This window comes from Teleopsis dalmanni, chromosome 2, assembly GCF_002237135.1.
Source record: "Teleopsis dalmanni isolate 2A chromosome 2, ASM223713v2, whole genome shotgun sequence".
In the NCBI taxonomy this organism is placed as follows: Eukaryota; Metazoa; Arthropoda; class Insecta; order Diptera; family Diopsidae; genus Teleopsis; species Teleopsis dalmanni.
Genome location: NC_051847.1, coordinates 2510707 through 2529225, shown reverse-complemented (window position 1 = coordinate 2529225; position 18519 = coordinate 2510707). Strand labels below are relative to the sequence as shown.

Here is an 18519-nt window from a genome sequence, read left to right as displayed (position 1 = left end):
GAGAACTCAGTGACAAAGTGTTTTCAATTTAAGATCTATGTTAGTTTTCTGTATATTTTTCCTAACACCTATTTATCCTATCACTTTTCTGTCATTCACCAGAGAGTTTAAATCTTACATTGTAGAGTGTTTCTTACCGAAATATATGTTGGATATCATCGGAAAAAGTATGAGACTGACGCATTCACCGTGTCACGGTTTAGTACTTACCATGTATTCTATATCCTGGTGTTTTCCTTTCTGAAGCATGTGTCTGATATCAACGATAAAGGTATGAAAAAGATTGCTATTTTTAATGCACATATTGGTTACGGTCCAAAACGGAGCTATCATTCCTCAACAAGTACAAATACTATGATAATAAAGTAGGTTTTTTAATGAAGGAGATAGGAAAACGGCATCTCATGCGAGTTGAACAGCCACTGGATCTAACTTTTTTCCTGAGAGAACATTTTTTTTTTGACTTTATTGGATATTTAATATATTTCTTCATTTGTGAAGTTGCCTAGTTAATGTATATTGCCGATAACTTATGGAATAGATCTTACCACATATAGAGTATTTGCTTGTTCTTCGAGTGGATTCTTACAATTAGTTGAATTATGTCTACATGATATGCATTAATATTTTGTTCAAATAAAAGAGAAGCGATCAGAAAACAAATTGAATTCGAAAGTATTTAACATTTTTATGGAACTCTTGCTGAGAATTTATGCTTGAGATCACTACGACTTACAAATATTGCATTTCTTTTAGAGGAGCGGTTTAAATTAAGAATGCACGATTCATATCTAATATAGAAACCAAAAACCAAAAACCAAAAAATAAATCATTTTGGTAAAGGCGCCCTTCAGTTCACAAATGCTTACTTTTATGTGATAATAAACCGTAACTTAATTTGCCAGCACGCTTTGTTTTCTTTTAATTAAGTTCTACTTTTAGTTACCATTAAAGATATTTTTTTCCGATTTCATGAGCCACTAATTAAGGCGTTTCTAGACTAGCTTATAAATACCAGTGGCATTCATATCTGCACTTCATTGTTTTTACGACAGAAGACTTTTGCAGTAGAAGAATATCTCTTTTCGTAGGAATACGGGAAGTTCTAAACGCTGTTCGAAGATTAAAAATAGTTTATTTGCCGCTTTCGGAAGAACTTTACCTTTCTCGAGAAAAATTTGAAATAAGTGAAATTTTAAACCGAAGTGAATAGAAAGGATTTAAAAAGTTCGGACAGAATATGAGAAGAGTGTGGGTTATAATAAAATAAAGATTTGTGGTCCTTATAATTGAACTACATCTTCACTTTAGTTTATTCAGTTTACTTTTGTTTTCGGTCCTAAGTTTTCTGGTAGCAGAGAGCCACTCCCAGTTTCGAGAGGCTAACTTAACACAATGGCGGGAACATCGACGACAAAAGCGATTTATACTGTACACTGATGCAGGTGTATGTAAGGTACAAATATAATATTACTTGGCTCAAATTGGGTTCTACAGCTTGCACAAGTAATAAATGATTTTCTATCAATTATTTTAGTTTAGCAGTGGTATAGCTCTTCCCGTTGTCATGGGTATGAAGAAACGCTGGGCTTCATTATTCGCTTTAGTTGCTATTCAGTATCAGTTTTCTGTGCCAACTGTTCCGATCTATTGGTGGGATGTTTGGAAAAATCGTGCGCTAACAGATGTTTCCAAAAATAACAAAGAAAAAACAAACAATGCAAATTATATAGACGAAGCACAAATATTGCTCTACAATTTCGTCGTTGAATTTATGAATGGAAAAGGCATAAATGGCAGTGCTTGCCTAAATCTGGCAATATGTGAAAATGCTCAGATCCACGAACACAGAGGGGTCTATGCAGAAATACTGCACAGAATACTAATGTAACTAACTATGAAGTTTATGAAGTAAACTAATTTCTGTAAAATTTTATAAATTCGATTTACAGACCACATCCCAGTGTGAATGAAGCATATGTGGATGCTTTCCGTATGGGGCGACATGGCGTCGACTGTAGGACTAAATTTATGGGTGCACAAAATTGCTTGTTGGATAATTACGTACATGACTATGTACACGATTTGGAGAAGAGTTTTTTAAAAACTAATATTTTCAACCAAAAATTAATATAGTGAATGAGTTTTAAGTACAATATATAGGAAGATTTTATTATTTATATCACAAATTTTGCTTAATTATAAACTGTTTGGTTTTTATATGGTGTATACGAGTATACGAGTATATGGCATTAGGTGTTTTGTGAGCATGCTTCATCAGGTATCTGTGACAAATGTTCAACAGTTTCGTAAAATATTTTATCTATTACTAATTAACGATATAATAAAAAATATTTATGTATACATATATAGATCTCGAACTAATATGCGAAATCCATTTTTCTAAACCATGTATACGGTTCTAGTCTTCATCTTTTTAGTATTTGTAGTCAGCACAATGTATTCAATCTTCAAATACTTCCCAAGCAATCTGATAATATTTTTTTCCATTCTCTCCCAACCACGTTAGACCACAAAATTGTGAACAGAAATTACAGGTAAAAAGTTGCTTAGATGAGCTTCCGGATCTTTAAGGAAGAGAGAATACATGTTAATATGATTTATAATATAATGATAAAGATAATGTAATATGATATGATATTAAAAAGTGGTTTTCACACTTAAGATAAACATTAATAAAAATTAAAAGCAAAATATATAAAAAAAGCTATTGTATTTGAATCTCTATTAGTGATACTTAGTTGAATAACTTTCCTAATACTAAAATGTTTAGTGGTAATCGAACCGATAATGTGTTATTACTGTTATTAATCAGTCAGATTAATTACACTCGGATTAATCACACTCGGACTACTATGTTAATACTGAGGGGAATGCAGATAAATAGAACTGAAATTAAGTAATAATTAAAGAAGGGCAGGTGAAGCTTAAATTGGATTAAAATTACATCAAAACACACAAACATGGCTTAAAAAGGCTTTACTTATTAGGATTTTACAGGGTATAAATTCAGAAAAACGAAAATATTTTATCGGTGATATATTGACTGAGTTGAGTACAATATTATATGAAATGGTTGTAATACATTATAATTTACAATATATACCGCACTCACCTCTTTACTACCATAAAATAATAGGTTGTGTACAATGGGTTTGCACAAGTCGTTAAAGAACAACGCGCAATTGGTCCATTTTTTATGTGATCTGCCATATACTTCTCCGGAAGTAAGCTCCTAAGTGCCTTATTACTATAAAGTGGTACAAAACGATTGAAATACTGTAAAGCATGTAAGCAGTCGTCGTAGAGTGTTGTTTGATTCTCACAGGAAGGGATAGAAAATATTCTGCGTGTACCTATGGGAAGTAAGAGTTTTGTATATGTTTCTTTCTCCAGTACCCAGAAGAATCCGTCAGATCTTTTAGTCCTAGAATTAATTGCTTAAAAAATGAACTCCACTGAATATACAATAATATTCACTTACATTGGTGTTGGTTTCTGGCGATTGTCAAAGAAGTTTTGATAGAAACGTTCATAGCAGATGGGAATATGTGTTATTGGCGTATTGTGGAAGATACGCACAAAACTTACAAACTTTGAGAGTGCTACTGGTAAGTAAATGAGTGAACAACCTGTTGCACAAAGAGAACGAAAAGATTTTAGAATTGCAAATGTTATGTGTGTGAAAGAGTATATGATTTTACTCACGATCTGCCATGAGAGTTTGCAATGATTGCATATTTGATATACGCTCGGGTATCTGCCAGATTTCTTTATTATCACTAAGGTCAAGAACATTAAGACGGACACACTCACTTATTTGCAGTGGCAATCGTTGCAATTGATTGTTGGCGATGTTCAATTCCTCCAGAGATTTTAAATCACCAATTTCTGTTATTGGATTGAAATGCAATTATTCAAATATAATTTTTGAATTTTATGTCGTACTAACCTATAGGCAGTTCAGTCAATTGATTCCCACTGACATTAAAGCAGCGTAAACGCATTAGCAGTCCAATTGTCTCGGGCAGTTTAGTCAACTTATTGTGAGATACATCGAAGAACTCCAAGTTTTCCAGTAAGTACATTTCATCTGGTAACGAACCGATGTTGTTGCCAGCAAAATGCATAAATTTTAAGGTGGTTAAATTGAGCAACCATTTGGGTATTGTCGTGATAAAATTTTCCTTTAAATAAATTTCCTCTAGATCCTCATATAAGAAGAGATCCATTGGCACATCCTTGAAGTTCAAGTAACTCCAGTGAAGCGTGGTTCTATTCATAATTTTCTCAATTTATATTTTGTGTCTTGTAAGAAATAAATTGTTTATTTTGACAATTGTTGATAAATTGAATTTTTAACGTTTTATGAAACTTGAAATTTAGTTGTGTTCCAAATAAAAAAAAATGTGTTAATTCACTTGTAAATTTTGAGATGAGATGTTGCAATTCGGCCGAAAGCAAAGAAACTGCAAACAAGAAATTTCCCTACATTCGAAACATTTTCGACTTTTCAAAAACATTCTCTCGAGAAAATTTAATTTTGAAATTACTTTAAATGCAAAGATTGTTATATACTCGTTTTATTTATTATAAAAACAGTTCATATGAAAAAACGGTGAAAGCCAGAAGAAAAGCATTAGAAAGTGCTGAAGAAAATTTTGTTTGCAAACAAGAAAGATGCAATATGTGTTGCCTACGCATATCATTTTTAAATGCTGAGAATACGACTTGATGCATATCATATAGAACCAGAGCCGTAGGATGCGAGTAGGGACTCTCGCTAAAGGTTGAAATTTATTTTACTGCATGCAAAATACAGTAAAATTGAGCATGAGACGCAGTAGGAAATGTTAAAATAATTTTATATGATCTACTAACAGTTCTTATATATTATATGATATAACTTATATCTATAACTAATTTTAGATTTTAGGATCTCGACAGAGAAAGAGGGCAAATGAATTTAGTTCTTCGGCTATCATTTCTCTTTATTAAAAATTTTCCTGGCTTTCTAGTTCTTCATTATCCAACTCATTTTGCTCATGCATGATCTCGCCTTTTGTTGTTGTAGAGATCCAAATCTAATATATGCCGGTTCTTAATTACATTCTTTTGAGGGTCAGCTATCGAAAACTATATCTTTAAAATTTTTCGTAAAAAGCTACTTATTAATATTCGAATCATTCTTACAAGACCATTAGCAGTAATCTAGTTTTCGTAGCGGTACAATGAGTCGCTTACACCTACAAATATAAGTTTTTAGTTTGGTAGCGAAGAAGTTTAGTAAAATCACTGATCTCTAATTCTTTTGCAATTAGATAAATGCTCCTCCCTTTGCCATCTATATTCTAATTTTGTCGACATCAATGAAGACATCAAGAAACCAAAAAAATTTTTAGATGGTATCGACATCTAGATCGATATCTTAACACATAATAATAAGTAGAACAATAATATTGGGAGTAACTGGTGAAGACAATGGCCATAAAATAAAGACTGATAAATAATAATAATGCAGCTTGAATTGCTAAATAAATCAATTATTAGATAGGTAAATAGGTACACGTGGCATACTAACTCTTGCAGGCAGATCCTACATTGAATCAAGATAGTCAATTGAACAACTGATGGTCAATTATTTTGCCCTTGCGATTTCAGAAGGCTTATAGCCTAAGAGAGCTTCGGCAATACGCTGCATCAAAAGCAAAAGACTGGAATAAGAAGATGATGACTTAAGTATGAATGAAGTAACCAAAGTTTTTGACTTAAGCATAATTTAAGTCAGTATTGAGACTATTTTTAAGTCCGCTAACTAAGTCAGTATTGAGATACGACTGTGAAAGTGGCATAAACATGCTCAACTTAAGTTACTCATGCAATGTGCCATGACCAAAACTGATGCTAAGTACTATCACTTTTTCTATTATGAAGTCATTAAACAGATGATATGTTATGAGAGAATATAAGCAGGTAATGCGATTAGAGTTACCTGATAAAAGAGTAATAAGAAGAACTTTGACAATAATCAACTTTTTCGCAGTTATTATTTAAATATTTGTTTTATTATATAGTAATTAAAAGCCCCAAGAATTCGTCACCTCTGATTTGCAAAATAGTAAAATTAGAATAAACACTTGAGTTTTATATTAGAATAAAACAAAACAAAACTAGAACAAAATAAAAAGCAAATTTGTTGCCAAATTTTTCTGTTCTAAATATTTTGTTTATATGCGACTTTTTCACTTTTCTTATTGTTTTATTTGCTTCAAAAACGTTTCAAGTTCAAATACGAAATTGCATATATTTCACTAAATTACATAAATTGTGGCATACTTTTAGGCCCGCGCTTAACAGAAGAATTCACTTCTCACACAAATTTCAAAATGATTTAAAATGTGATATTATTATTTATTTATATTAATTTAATTTCGTAGTAGTAGTTACAATGTGCGTATTTTAATTTATTGTAATATTTTTTTAACTTTCGGTATTTTGTTGACATTGACATTGAATTTGACGTTGCACTATCTCTAATCATGCCATGCCATGCCAAGTAATGCAATGTTGCAGTTTATTTACTACTGACTCTCAAGAGTAGTAGCACGCATGCCTATTAGCACTCTCTGCACACTGCATTAGTGGCCAAATGGCAATGTACCGGCAATGCTTATATACATATAATTATTTATTTTAATAATACATGAGATATTAGTCTTGTTCTGCTGATTATATATATTTTACACATTTCTATATCCTCAATAAATTCCAAGAAATAAAAGCGGCAAATGCAGCAACTATTCAAGCTGCATATAAGTTATATGATATATTATATGATACTTATAATTCTAAATGTCTTTAAAGCTGATCATAGCTCTACCATGTATTGATTGTTGCGGTGTGCACATTGTTTTTCAAGGTCGTTTTTGTTTTGAATTTGAAAATGCACACAAAAACTTTTTAGTTGCTTTTTCGTTTTATTTTTGTTTCTAACATCAAAAATTAAACATAATTAAAAACATAATTAATAAAATATATTCATTCATAGACTTTTATTCCTGTAAAAATTCATTATTTTATTTATTATTTGTATAGGCTGTGTTTCTTTTAAGAAGCGTGCAACATAAAAAGCTTTGCAACAAAGTTGATAAACTTTGTATATATGCAGTTTTTAAACTTTTCAATGTGAAAGTAACGGATTTAAGTTCTTGCGGTTTTTGACTGCTTATTTCATGAGTATGTTAACCAGGAGTTGCCATATCTGTTTTAAAAAATTACATAAATACACTTATTTTACCAATAAAGTTTAAATGATTAATTTTTAAAATCCTTCTACTTTTTATTTATATATTAAACAACTGTGCATCACAACATTTGAGATCTGTTGTGTTATTCCTAGAGTAAGTCTCCTAAGTTAATTTGGAGAGATGAAGACTACTGATAAATCTAATAATATAACTTTGTCCAAAACTTCGGATCTTTAGCGTGTGACTTTTGGTTTAATGAAAACCAGAAGCAGGTACTGGATCTTGACAATTACATGTCACGATAAGTTGAGATGCCTGGATATTTCACTTGAAGTTTAACTGTATTTATAGATGTCAGTATCCTGTGATTGCACCTTTGAACGCTCTAGCATGTCGTGTGAAGAAATTAGTAACCAGTATTATTTAAAATACATTTAAACTGAAAAACCTGTAAGAATTTTTATTATTAACCTAAATTAACTGTTGGGATTGGCATAATTTTGGATATTGACTCATTAATTCGCAAATAAAATATATTTGTTGTTGTCAAGTACAATTCCAGTATTATTTGAAATAATATCGTCCAATAGTTAATTAGCCTCTAATTATGTAAATAACTGTTACTAATACTAGTAAATCTGTACCAATTTTTTAATATAAATTTCCGCAGTTTAAAAAACCATAATATGTGTTTAATAAATTATCAAGTTTAAACGTTTATTTGTTGTATTAATATAATTTTTTGTTTCAATATATCACTTCTGTACAGCAACAGCAATAACTCACATTAAATACAATTATTATAATAAATAATTTCACTGAATCCTTTCCATTGCCAGTTGTTCAAAAAATTCCATTCAAACGGATCCTTAACCATAGTACCCATAACCGCCAAAGTGTGAATGATAGTCATAGTGGTGATGATGATCAAAATGAGGATAATACGATCCGTAATATGATGGCCCGTAATATGAGGGCACTGGTACAGGCAGACCAGGTATTCCTACAATAACACCCACGTGAGGCCGTGCTTCCGTCGGTACTGTAGAGACCAACAAACAAAGTAACCAAGCGAATATCAATGTCAGAACTTTCATCGCGAAACTCAAAACCAATAATGCCGCGCAAATGGAAAGATGAATTTTATTTATACTTTTTATTAGATATTTACAGACGTCAATGCAGGTATATATAATACATACAACAGAAGTGAGAAAGTAAAACACGTAACGATTAAAATATTTTCTTTTTTTACATCTAGCAAACATTAACCCATCGACTGAGGTAAAACCCATTTAATATTTTTATTTGATGGAATATTAATACTTCTGCACTGATTTTTTCGGCAAACATTTTTCGTAAGAACATAAAGCATCGTTCAGTGATGCTTTTATAATTTGCGAATTCACTAAGAATTATTTGACAAATACTGAAAATGAGTAGTGCAAACAGAAGGCAGATGACTAAACTTACCGCCATTTAAATGTCTACTAAATATATGGCAAAGTATATTTCCCACCTTTTGTATTCTCTAATAAATTTGCCGAAATAATTATTTACAGTTTTGTTTAGTTTTCTTAATCGTCATTCACATTATTATTTACATTTCAGTTCGTCAATCATACTAGTAAACATTATAAGTAAGTCAGTTATGAAAGCAACTGCTAAATGAGATCGTTATTTTTCGTTCAATATCAGTGTGATTGATAATTCGTAGAAGAATATACATAAGATTTAATCCTTAAGTGTTCCTTAATGGTCACTCAAAGTCCGTGATTAGCAGTATAAAATGCACACGAATCTGTTTACGTTTTCTTTGGCGCTCTCAGTGTGTAATTTGGTTCTTACTTTTATAAAAGTAATCACATCAATAATAAAAAAACTTTGAGATCCCATAGGCTGTCATTATAAGCCACATGATATCTATCTACACTCGGTATATAAGAAGTGTAAGGGCTGATACAATTAGCTGATGTCTAAGCAATTTCACCCCGCCTGTCACACAAAAGAACTCCTAAATGACGAATCAATTAGTAGCGTCTTTATATCTTGTCGTTGATCTGTTCTTCTGTTACGCCGTGGTAGCAAAATATCTGAATCTTGATATTAGTTAGACTCATCTCCCCAATTAATTATTAAAAGAATGTTATGTATTTTATCGTTCTCACTCTTAAAGAGACATTAATTACTTAAATATTACTGGTATCAAATTACTTAAGTATTACTCCTCAAATCGTCAGTTATTGTATCATGCGTTTGAAAAAAAAGAAAATTTGTAGCACCTTCAGTTAGTTGTTAATATATGGTAATTACCAAAATTCCAGTATCTTCTGGTAGCTTCATCATTATTTTTACCTAATTTTTTCGAGGAAGGTAGATTCTTTTCACCCTATACAAATAAGAATAATTGAATCTTAATTATTTTATATGATTTTTTAGAATATACGAATTAAGCCCCTCATTTTAATGTTGCGTCTCCACTTAAATTAAGCCCATTTTAAATAGAAGCTAGATTGTCTTTCATTTAGTAGTGCCAAACTAGAAATGTGGACAAAAACAACCGGTCAGTATTATTTACTTGGAAAATGGTCATTATATCATGTTATGAAAATAGTTCAGCATATATTCTACTTCCCTAATGAGTCCAAGTTATAGGGTTTATATATAGCTATTTATGTTGTAGTGTCATGAACTTAAAAGTATGTGGATACTTCTATAAATATATAATCTATGTAGTATACGTAGTAGGTTTATAGTGAAAGTTTTAAGTATTTTAAAAAAAGTTTTTTAGATTTTAAAAAAACTGTCTGCACATATTTTAATTGAAAAGATAAATTCTTTTTCTACCTCCACTGTACAATTTTTTTACTTGCATACTTTTAGGAATTATTCTACTAAATAACAAACATAATATGATATTAACATTCAGTACGGACTTCCGCTTCAATTTTCATGTAGTCAGCATCGTTTAATAAATGCCACTTGTATCCAAGTATTTGTGACACCTCGATTTCAGTAGACTCATAAGAACGAGACGAAGCACGGAGCCATTCATAAAACTCATCCGACCATTCTGGATGTCTGGGCCAATCGAAACGTTTGACAACGCAAAATCGCCGTACATATAAACGCCGCAGATTTGAAGCGGTGCGCGCGATTAGTAACAATGTACATGTAGAGATCTTTTCACGTATGAGCTGCCATGGAGTGCAGGAGTGTTAGAAGCCATATAAAAAACATATTTATAATATTGAAAACTTACTAAAGTGGTGAGATTGAAGCATTGCCGGCAAAGCAACAAGATTAAGCTATCAGTGCGGTTAATAAATGGTTTGGGAGTGTGGTAGCGCGGTAGCATCTCATGGCCATAGGTGCTTAACGTGTTTTTGTACTGGTCCACTATGCGCATCAGCACACACGTTTTTATCTGTAAAAGTTGATAGATGTAGACTTTAGGAAAATTTTATTTGCTTTATTTGCAAACCCTTGTCTTCGTTGAACGGTAGACGACGCTGCTTACAGGTGCTTCAGGTTGAAACACTATTTCTCCATCTTTGACTGACTCAAGTCGCAAATGTACTCGCAAAAGGGGATTATTACGTTTTAGTAAGCGCCAAGCCTTTACAGTGCAAGGAAAAATATACTCGCAGGGAGATGTATAACAATTTTGTAGAAGATGCAAATGTCTTAGTTGAGTGTCAGCCAACAACAATAAAACGTCATCGTCTATATTTTGTGGTGATATTGTTAGTATCTAATTAGAAAGTATTAGAAAGAAATAAATAGTAAGTAAAAGTTATAAATATGCTATGTCTACCTGTAGGTTAAAAAACAAGCCAACATGCATAATCGGACAATGTCCAGTTGTCACATTCACTAAATTTAAAACACGCATTTTATTACAACAGGTCTCTAGAACCTCATCCAGTAAATGATTAGCCTCGAAACGATTCAAAACAAAGTCTATTAATTTGAGTGTTCTCAAATTTTTTAGTCTCGAAAGTAAATGCTTTAAACCCTGCAGGAGTTGTCCACCAGTGCCAAACAGTTTTATGCCTTCAGGATCTGTGCGGTGTGACATATTGCATGGAAATATATAAACCAAAGATCTAATGCGGCTGCCAACTCCTATAAGTTCTGCTATAGGTTTCGGATCCAAACTCTAGCAAGAAAAACAGAAAAATTTAAATAATTTCGATATTAAAGAACTATTAATCCCTTACTTTATCTATGCTCCATGACATCATAGACATGAACTGATAAATATTATTGAAACTATGTTCTGGTCTAAACTCTAAGCCTCGTAAGTATTTTCCAATTCTAGCTATACAATTTTGTGTGCGCATATGATCCAAACAGTACTGCCAACCGGAATAATAATTATACTTAGGCCTTGTTAGGGTGCGATCGTCAACCAAAAAATTGTGCCAAACCATTGGCAAATACAAGCAACGGTACCACTGCGTGCAAACCTGAAACAATAAATTTTAACTGCAGTCCATTTATGTATTTTGTATTATGGTTACCAGACTGGCATAGTAGCGTTCCTTCACATCCAAATAAGAGAAAATTTGCTCTAAAATTAAGTCAGGTAAATTGCACCAATCTGAATATGTGCGATTATCATCTGCATCCGCAGTTGTTTCATCTTCGTCTATATCAATGTAGCACGCTATGTACATGAAAGAAATAAGTATATAGGAAAATCCATTTATGGACTAATTAATTAATAAATAGTCTTCAGGAGAAAAATTAAAAAAAATTTGGGAAACGAACTACTACTAATTTCCGTCATCGAATATTAGCATCATAGAAATTGTTGATAACATGTACTGGTATGAATGGGAGACCAATAAATATACTAATTTATTTGAATTGTTATTATTAAAGTCTCCTAAATAGTTAAGTTTTTTTAAATAAACTTCCAGGAGAGGATTTTAAGACTTAAGAAATCTATAATAATATTACATAGAACTCTATTATGTTCTGATCCTCGATGATCCTTCTTAAACAAAGCATTTTTGCCATTAAAAGAATTTTTTTTATTAAAAATCATAAAAACGTTAATTTTTACTATGGTAAAGCCTTTTAAAAGTTCTTTTAAAAAGATAATTTCATCCAAAGAAAATATTTACTATTTAAATTTTTTTATTTTAGGTTTAAAACTATTTTTCTGACGAAAATCAACTGCATTATCAGTTGGATGATATAATTAACCATTTTTTTCTTTTTATCTACTTTTGCCATCGGAATATACACAAAGTCCGATATAAGGTTTGATGCAATTACCACAAAACTTGAGTTATTTGTTTGTCTACCATTATTTTGATTGAAGAAAGGATAGACACATAGACAGGGAGGGAGATGGACAGTTAGATATCGCTTACACGATTCCTGAAGAGTTTTTGATTAGGAATACAATATAGAGTGAATTCTTTTTTTAATATAGTAATTACATACTACATAATATATAATATAATACTTAATATAATATACTAAAGAAAATGAGTACACAAATTGTAAATACATCATTGGCAAAATATCAGTAAAATTGGTCTTAAAAGTGAGATAAAGTTTAAAATGTAATACTGAGATATCTGCAAAAATATCTGTTTAAAATTTTTTTAACATTTTCTTTTTGTATACAAACAAAACTATTTGTTAGAGCAACTAAAATTTATAAAAAGATATAGCGAAACTTAGAGAGAGATATTTAAATAAAGAGCGAGAAAGAGAGAGCATGCAAACAAATTTTTGCGCAACAATTTCATAGAAGATTTTATAATAATAGACAATAAAGTTTTTTTATTTTTAATCCAACATAATTGATCTTTAGAGACCTTAACAATCAATGGATTTACATTTTTTACCTTCTTCATTTTGATCCATTTTCCAGCCGGCTTTTTGCATGCCATCCTTGCTGTGTGAAAGCGCAAAAGCCGCCATTTTTTTTTTGATATTTTTTCTTTAACTTTATGTAATTTGATTATTTATAGAGCTTAACTATACTAATTACACTTAAACTTAATTGAATTAATTTCACATAAATATCACATAAACACAAATTGGCATATTCGAAAAACAATAATTTATCAATTATTTCAATAAATAAATTTCAAAATTTTCTCATTGTTCATTAAAAAAAATTCATTTAAAATTTTTGTTACTAAAACTGACGGCACTAAGATTTTGACTAAACGTAAGATTTTGTTATGTTTAAATTGTATTTTTCATTTGTAAAAATTTAAGATAAGAAAATACAATTTTTTTTTTTTGCTTTTTTCAAACTAAAAATTGTGCCTTTTTCATTTATATGTGCTGTGTTGTTGTTGTGATATACGAGCAAATCGTAAAAAGTGGACACTGTGTTCTCGGAGATTTGCTCGGAAATGTGCGCTTTTTAAAAATAAATTCAAAACATTGCAAAATACTTTTGATTATTTTTATTATTCCGCTTGCTTTTCGTTTTATATCAGAAAACGGAATGAAATGAAATGTGAACGGAACACTCAGATTGTCAACAAATTTTTGGTGCTTGTTTTTTTTTTTCTATTTTAAAAACAAAACCAGCTGTTCAAAAACTTTTTTTATTTTCAAAATAGTTTTATGGAAGAAAAACCTACTCTCTGCGTAAGTTACAATAACAAATTAGAAAAATTAAAACGATACATATTCTCGTGGTTAGACGAGAATATTGAATCCTCCAGTATCTGAGTCTTATAAATGGATAGGATAATTAAAACAAAATACTTGAATTAAAAACTGATACAACTGTGGGATAATCAATACATTATTGCAATTAAATCGTTATTAATGTAGCTATTAGTGTCATTTTCCACATAAAATCCATTCCAGAATCCGTACAAAATATTCAAAATAATTTCGTCATAACAGCACATTGAGTGAATGCTGACTCGAAACATTCCAATATGGCAACTATGCGTGCTAGTGTTGATAAAAGCAAGTATAAAATCTGAGGGTAAATCAAATTGAAACTAAATTTTAAACAAAGAACAAAGTTGCAGATAAGTTGAATGAAAATCAAAATAGTGTATATTTAAGTGTTCTGTTTAATAATAAATATACATTTCTTGCGAAAATGGCACGAATCACAATTAAAACAAATTAGTAACGCATTACATTTGTATACTGCATTTGCTTACGACTTCATACTTTTTGAACATTTAATTTGCATATTAATTCTACATTGAACAGGAATGGAGTCATATCAACTACTGGTACCGCATTGTTATTATTTCTATGTTCATTAATCAGATCATGGTTTGTTGATATACAAAAATTCCGATATATATAAAGGGTTATGCATACCTTAGCTTTAGTTTGGCAATTTCAGTAATATGTTATCCAAGACATGGATCATTTACCAACCGTTTCGAAGTTTTTTAAGAAATGAGGATTATATCTTTCTTGGTACATATACCCACAGACAACTATTATGTGCTATTATGTCTTTTAAGTTCGTCTGAATGCTCAAGTTAAAATTCTTGTGATGTTATATAGGAGTCCTGCAGTAATCCTATATTCATATGAGAGACATGATTTTAACTTCTGTAAGCTGTTATGCCATATATTGTGGAACGCTATGTCTAGGAAGACAACAAAGCATCTATTTTGTTTTTTAGGACTTGCACTTACACAGTAGTTTATAGTTTTATCACATTCAAGGTAAGATATTTATGGCATTCGTATGTTATGACAATATTATTGTATGTATACCATATGTTGGCAAAAATGCCAACTAGTAATATATAAAACAGGTTATATATATATAAGCAATAGTATATATAAGCCGAACTTACTTTATTATATTAAGTAGTTCTTATCTTTGAGTGAAATATTTATCTAATTCTGAACTATAAGCTTATATATTAATTACAATCAAAGATATCATCTGAATTTAGAGAGATAAATGGATATACGTTAAAATTCTTCGTTCACATATACCTATTATATTATGTATGTAACAATTGTAATCCTTTACTTCCAGGTTTGGTGAAAATATATGAAGCAACGAAAGAGTTTTTCTTTGAAGAATTTGGATCTGAATTGCTGTTTGGAAGCTGTGTTTAAAAGTTAATCAATGTATACTACATATATTATTATAAATAGTAAGACAATTCGTGATTTATTTACTGAACATAGAGAAGTAGAGTAAATTAACTCAAACACCTTTGATCACTTATATTATTTTTATTGAATAAATCGAACAAATTAATAATAGATTTATAAACTAAACTACGAAAGCAGCAACTAAACGTTTTCGCATCAAAACAACACGTTTCCTAAAATAGTTTCTCTCATCGGTGTTCCTGATTTAGAATCCACGGCGTGTGCCAGCCTTCTTTCTATTTTTCGGATGACGTCAAAAAATATTTTGAAAATCTTCTCATGTTTTTACTTTCTCAAGAATTTTCTAATAATTTTTAATAATTTTGAGAATATTCCGATTATTGCCAATTATTACAGTTGCTATAAAATAATTCCTTTCGCAATATAAAAACAATTTTTTTCTTGTTTAAATATTAAAGTGCTTAAATAGAGTATGCTATATACCATATAATAGAATAATATATAATAATAGAAGACACATTATTGTAAGTGAATTTTTGAGGTGTTTTTTTTGATTCTGCGATTTGCTGTTTGTGTTCTAGCCAATTTGTCTAATCCTCTGCATGAGTATATAGTAAATTTGTTTATGTTTAATTTTAAACAAAAACTATTTTCGGTTCGTTCGAATGTGTTACGAGCACTTGGTGGGAGAGTTGGAGGGGAGTAGCTGCTTCTTTGTTTATTAATTGAAATTAATTATTAGGAATTATAGAAAATTGAAACAAGTGCTTGATACTTTTATTGCAACTGTCAAGGTTGAATTACTAAGGAAAGGAGTGTGCGAAGATCAGTGCTTATAAAAATTTCTAATCACCTATATTCATAAATTGAGTACTCATATTATTAGAATGTTGTTCAATAAATTAAAAATTTTTTTACATTGCATCTGTTTTATTTAGACTAAACAATAAATAATTTTTAGTGCAAGTAGTCGTACATTGAAGTATTTTACATATAAATAATGTTTCGATCTGAGAACTTCAGATAATCATTTAACGTACAAGTTACTTGCTTGTATTCATTTCATTTTAAAATTCAATTATTCATTTAATCGATATCTATTCATTTTTATGCAATTATTCTATTCTTATTCTATATAAAACAGTAACAACAACTGTTTACTGAGCGCTCAATACACAGAAATACCTGCAATACTTAGTGGTGGTTCCGGGTCATGTACTTCATCCTGGAAAGGGGAGTTTTTTAGCGTGTCAGTGATTAGCGCGAACGGTGCACTACATGTGTAGACATTTTATGTTCCACAGCCAAAAATACACAGAAATACTGAATGCAAGAAACTCGCTTTAGGTTCAAGTATTCATTTATTCAAAATCTTATTTACTACATTTCTGCGTATGATATTGTAAATACCAATAAAACAAAAACAATTACAGTCAAACTTACACAGCTCGAACTGTCATTTTGCAAAGAAAAGGTGACTATGAGTTAGAGAATAGTTACACTTTAAATTTTGAATCAGTCCCTGATTAAGTGGTTGCAATTTAGAGGTCACGTTCGTCGGAAGAAATGTTAATTTTATGCATTTGCACAAAGAAGCAACCTAAAAAAAAATAAATATTTAGTTTGGAAAAAGGGACTTCCCCTACTTAAAACAAAAATTCGACTTATAGAATACACTTTCACACATTCCTATTGGCACGTGACGATATTATTATTCGAGTTATAGAGAAATTCGAGTTATAGAAGTTCGAATTATAGAAGTTTGACTGTATTTAAAATTATTGGATAGCGAATTAATCTGCTCTATAAATTGTTCTCATATTTTTTGTTATCCAGCTTGTTCATTTGATTTAGCTAACTTTAAAATCATTCAATATTCGGCCCATTGGTTTAAACATTGAAGTTTAAGCATTGAAGTTTTTTGTTCCTATACGTACAATATATATATATATAAAGGTATTTATAAAATATCGACAATAATCATTGAGAGATAGAAAATCTACAGCTGTTCTTGCAAAATTAAAATAATAAAAGCGCGTAATTTGTTTATAGCAGTTAGGATTTTTTGAAAAAATATTAATTAAATTAATTAATTAAAATAAAATTAAAGATACATTTTTTTTAGGTTTTTATTGTTGTTTTTTTATTGTGTTATGTTTAAGATTTAAGTTTGCAATTAGTACAATATATATTTTTAAAATTATAATTATGTCATATATTTTATAAAACTAAAATTAATAATAATTATAATAAAAGGTATTTATTATGACGAGAATTGCATACAATTAGTTGCAAAGTTAAGAAAGTTCATTATTATTCATTGAATGATATTGATATGCTCGAAAGCTTAAAAGCTTTAGTCGCTCGAAAGCTTTTGTTTTGATTAGAAAAAAACTTTAACTTAAATACTACATGCTACTCTTTTTCACAAACACATCAAGAGCACCAATTAATTTATTAAACTTGCTGATAAAGCTGCGTGCAAAGGACGAGCATATGTACTACGTCGTACAGGGATCCTAATTTGGTTAGTTACTTTCCTTGGGTCAGGTGTACATGGCTCCTAAATTTACGAGAAGCAGTAAGCTCATTTTATCTTTCTTCTGTTATCTACATTGCGTAAGTTTGAGGAGAGCGCCGATTTAGATGCACTTGTCGTTGATGAATTCCTCAATGACGACTGGTCGTCTTTGATTAGTTCATGTCGTCTTGTTCGAGTAGAAGGTGCTTCTGACTTTTTATTGTTGCGTGTTAGTGTGCTTGTGCTACCATTTTGATGCGGTTTACGTGGTAGTGTGGACATCTGAAATTAAGAAAATAATTTATTACAAAAAATGATAGCTTTGAGGCTTTGACATTCCTAACTTACTCGTTTGTTTTGCTCTTGCGAGTAATTGATTTCGTAGCCCTCACTTATAAGTTTTGGTTTCCATGGTGCCAACATCGAGACCGATCGGGAAACTGTACGTGTCATTGGCTGCAGTGGTTGATTTTTACTTTTGTTTGATCTTAGATCATCACGTGATATGGAACGACGTCTTAAGTGATATGGCTGCGGTATGGCACCAACGGTAGTAGCGTGTAAGTAAACTACGCTACGTTGACTTTGTAGGCTCGATTCACCTTCTGTACCTGAACTTTCACCGGGGAAACGTTCACG

The 18519-nt window shown here is 30.6% G+C and overlaps 4 protein-coding genes across 4 annotated transcripts; 1 reads left to right on the top strand and 3 right to left on the bottom strand.

Moving 5' to 3' along the window:
* Nucleotides 1-1270: 1270 nt before the first annotated feature.
* On the top strand, nt 1271-2145 carry LOC119683535 (the record flags this gene model as incomplete). Its single annotated transcript, XM_038097243.1, has 3 exons — nt 1271-1456; nt 1538-1887; nt 1953-2145. Coding segments are annotated over 3 exons (720 nt in total), but the record flags the coding sequence as incomplete, so codon positions are not given.
* A 75-nt stretch (nt 2146-2220) lies between these two features.
* LOC119683042 (leucine-rich repeat protein soc-2 homolog) lies at nt 2221-4564 on the bottom strand. The gene is made up of 5 exons (XM_038096641.1): nt 3974-4564; nt 3730-3912; nt 3506-3653; nt 3137-3448; nt 2221-2588 (listed from the first exon to the last, which is right to left on the bottom strand). Exons 1-5 carry the CDS (start codon nt 4302-4304, stop codon nt 2465-2467), a joined length of 1098 nt encoding a protein of 365 aa, XP_037952569.1. The 5' UTR covers nt 4305-4564; the 3' UTR covers nt 2221-2464.
* Nucleotides 4565-10079: 5515 nt separating this feature from the next.
* On the bottom strand, nt 10080-13400 carry LOC119684133 (F-box only protein 39-like). Its single transcript, XM_038098096.1, has 7 exons — nt 13139-13400; nt 11795-11940; nt 11492-11740; nt 11086-11430; nt 10753-11022; nt 10531-10695; nt 10080-10465 (listed from the first exon to the last, which is right to left on the bottom strand). The coding sequence occupies exons 1-7, from the start codon at nt 13212-13214 to the stop codon at nt 10187-10189; spliced, it is 1530 nt and encodes a 509-aa protein (XP_037954024.1). The 5' UTR covers nt 13215-13400; the 3' UTR covers nt 10080-10186.
* Nucleotides 13401-17501: 4101 nt separating this feature from the next.
* On the bottom strand, nt 17502-18513 carry LOC119681511. The gene is made up of 2 exons (XM_038094725.1): nt 18229-18513; nt 17502-18162 (listed from the first exon to the last, which is right to left on the bottom strand). The coding sequence occupies exons 1-2, from the start codon at nt 18331-18333 to the stop codon at nt 17947-17949; spliced, it is 321 nt and encodes a 106-aa protein (XP_037950653.1). The 5' UTR covers nt 18334-18513; the 3' UTR covers nt 17502-17946.
* Nucleotides 18514-18519: the final 6 nt, after the last annotated feature.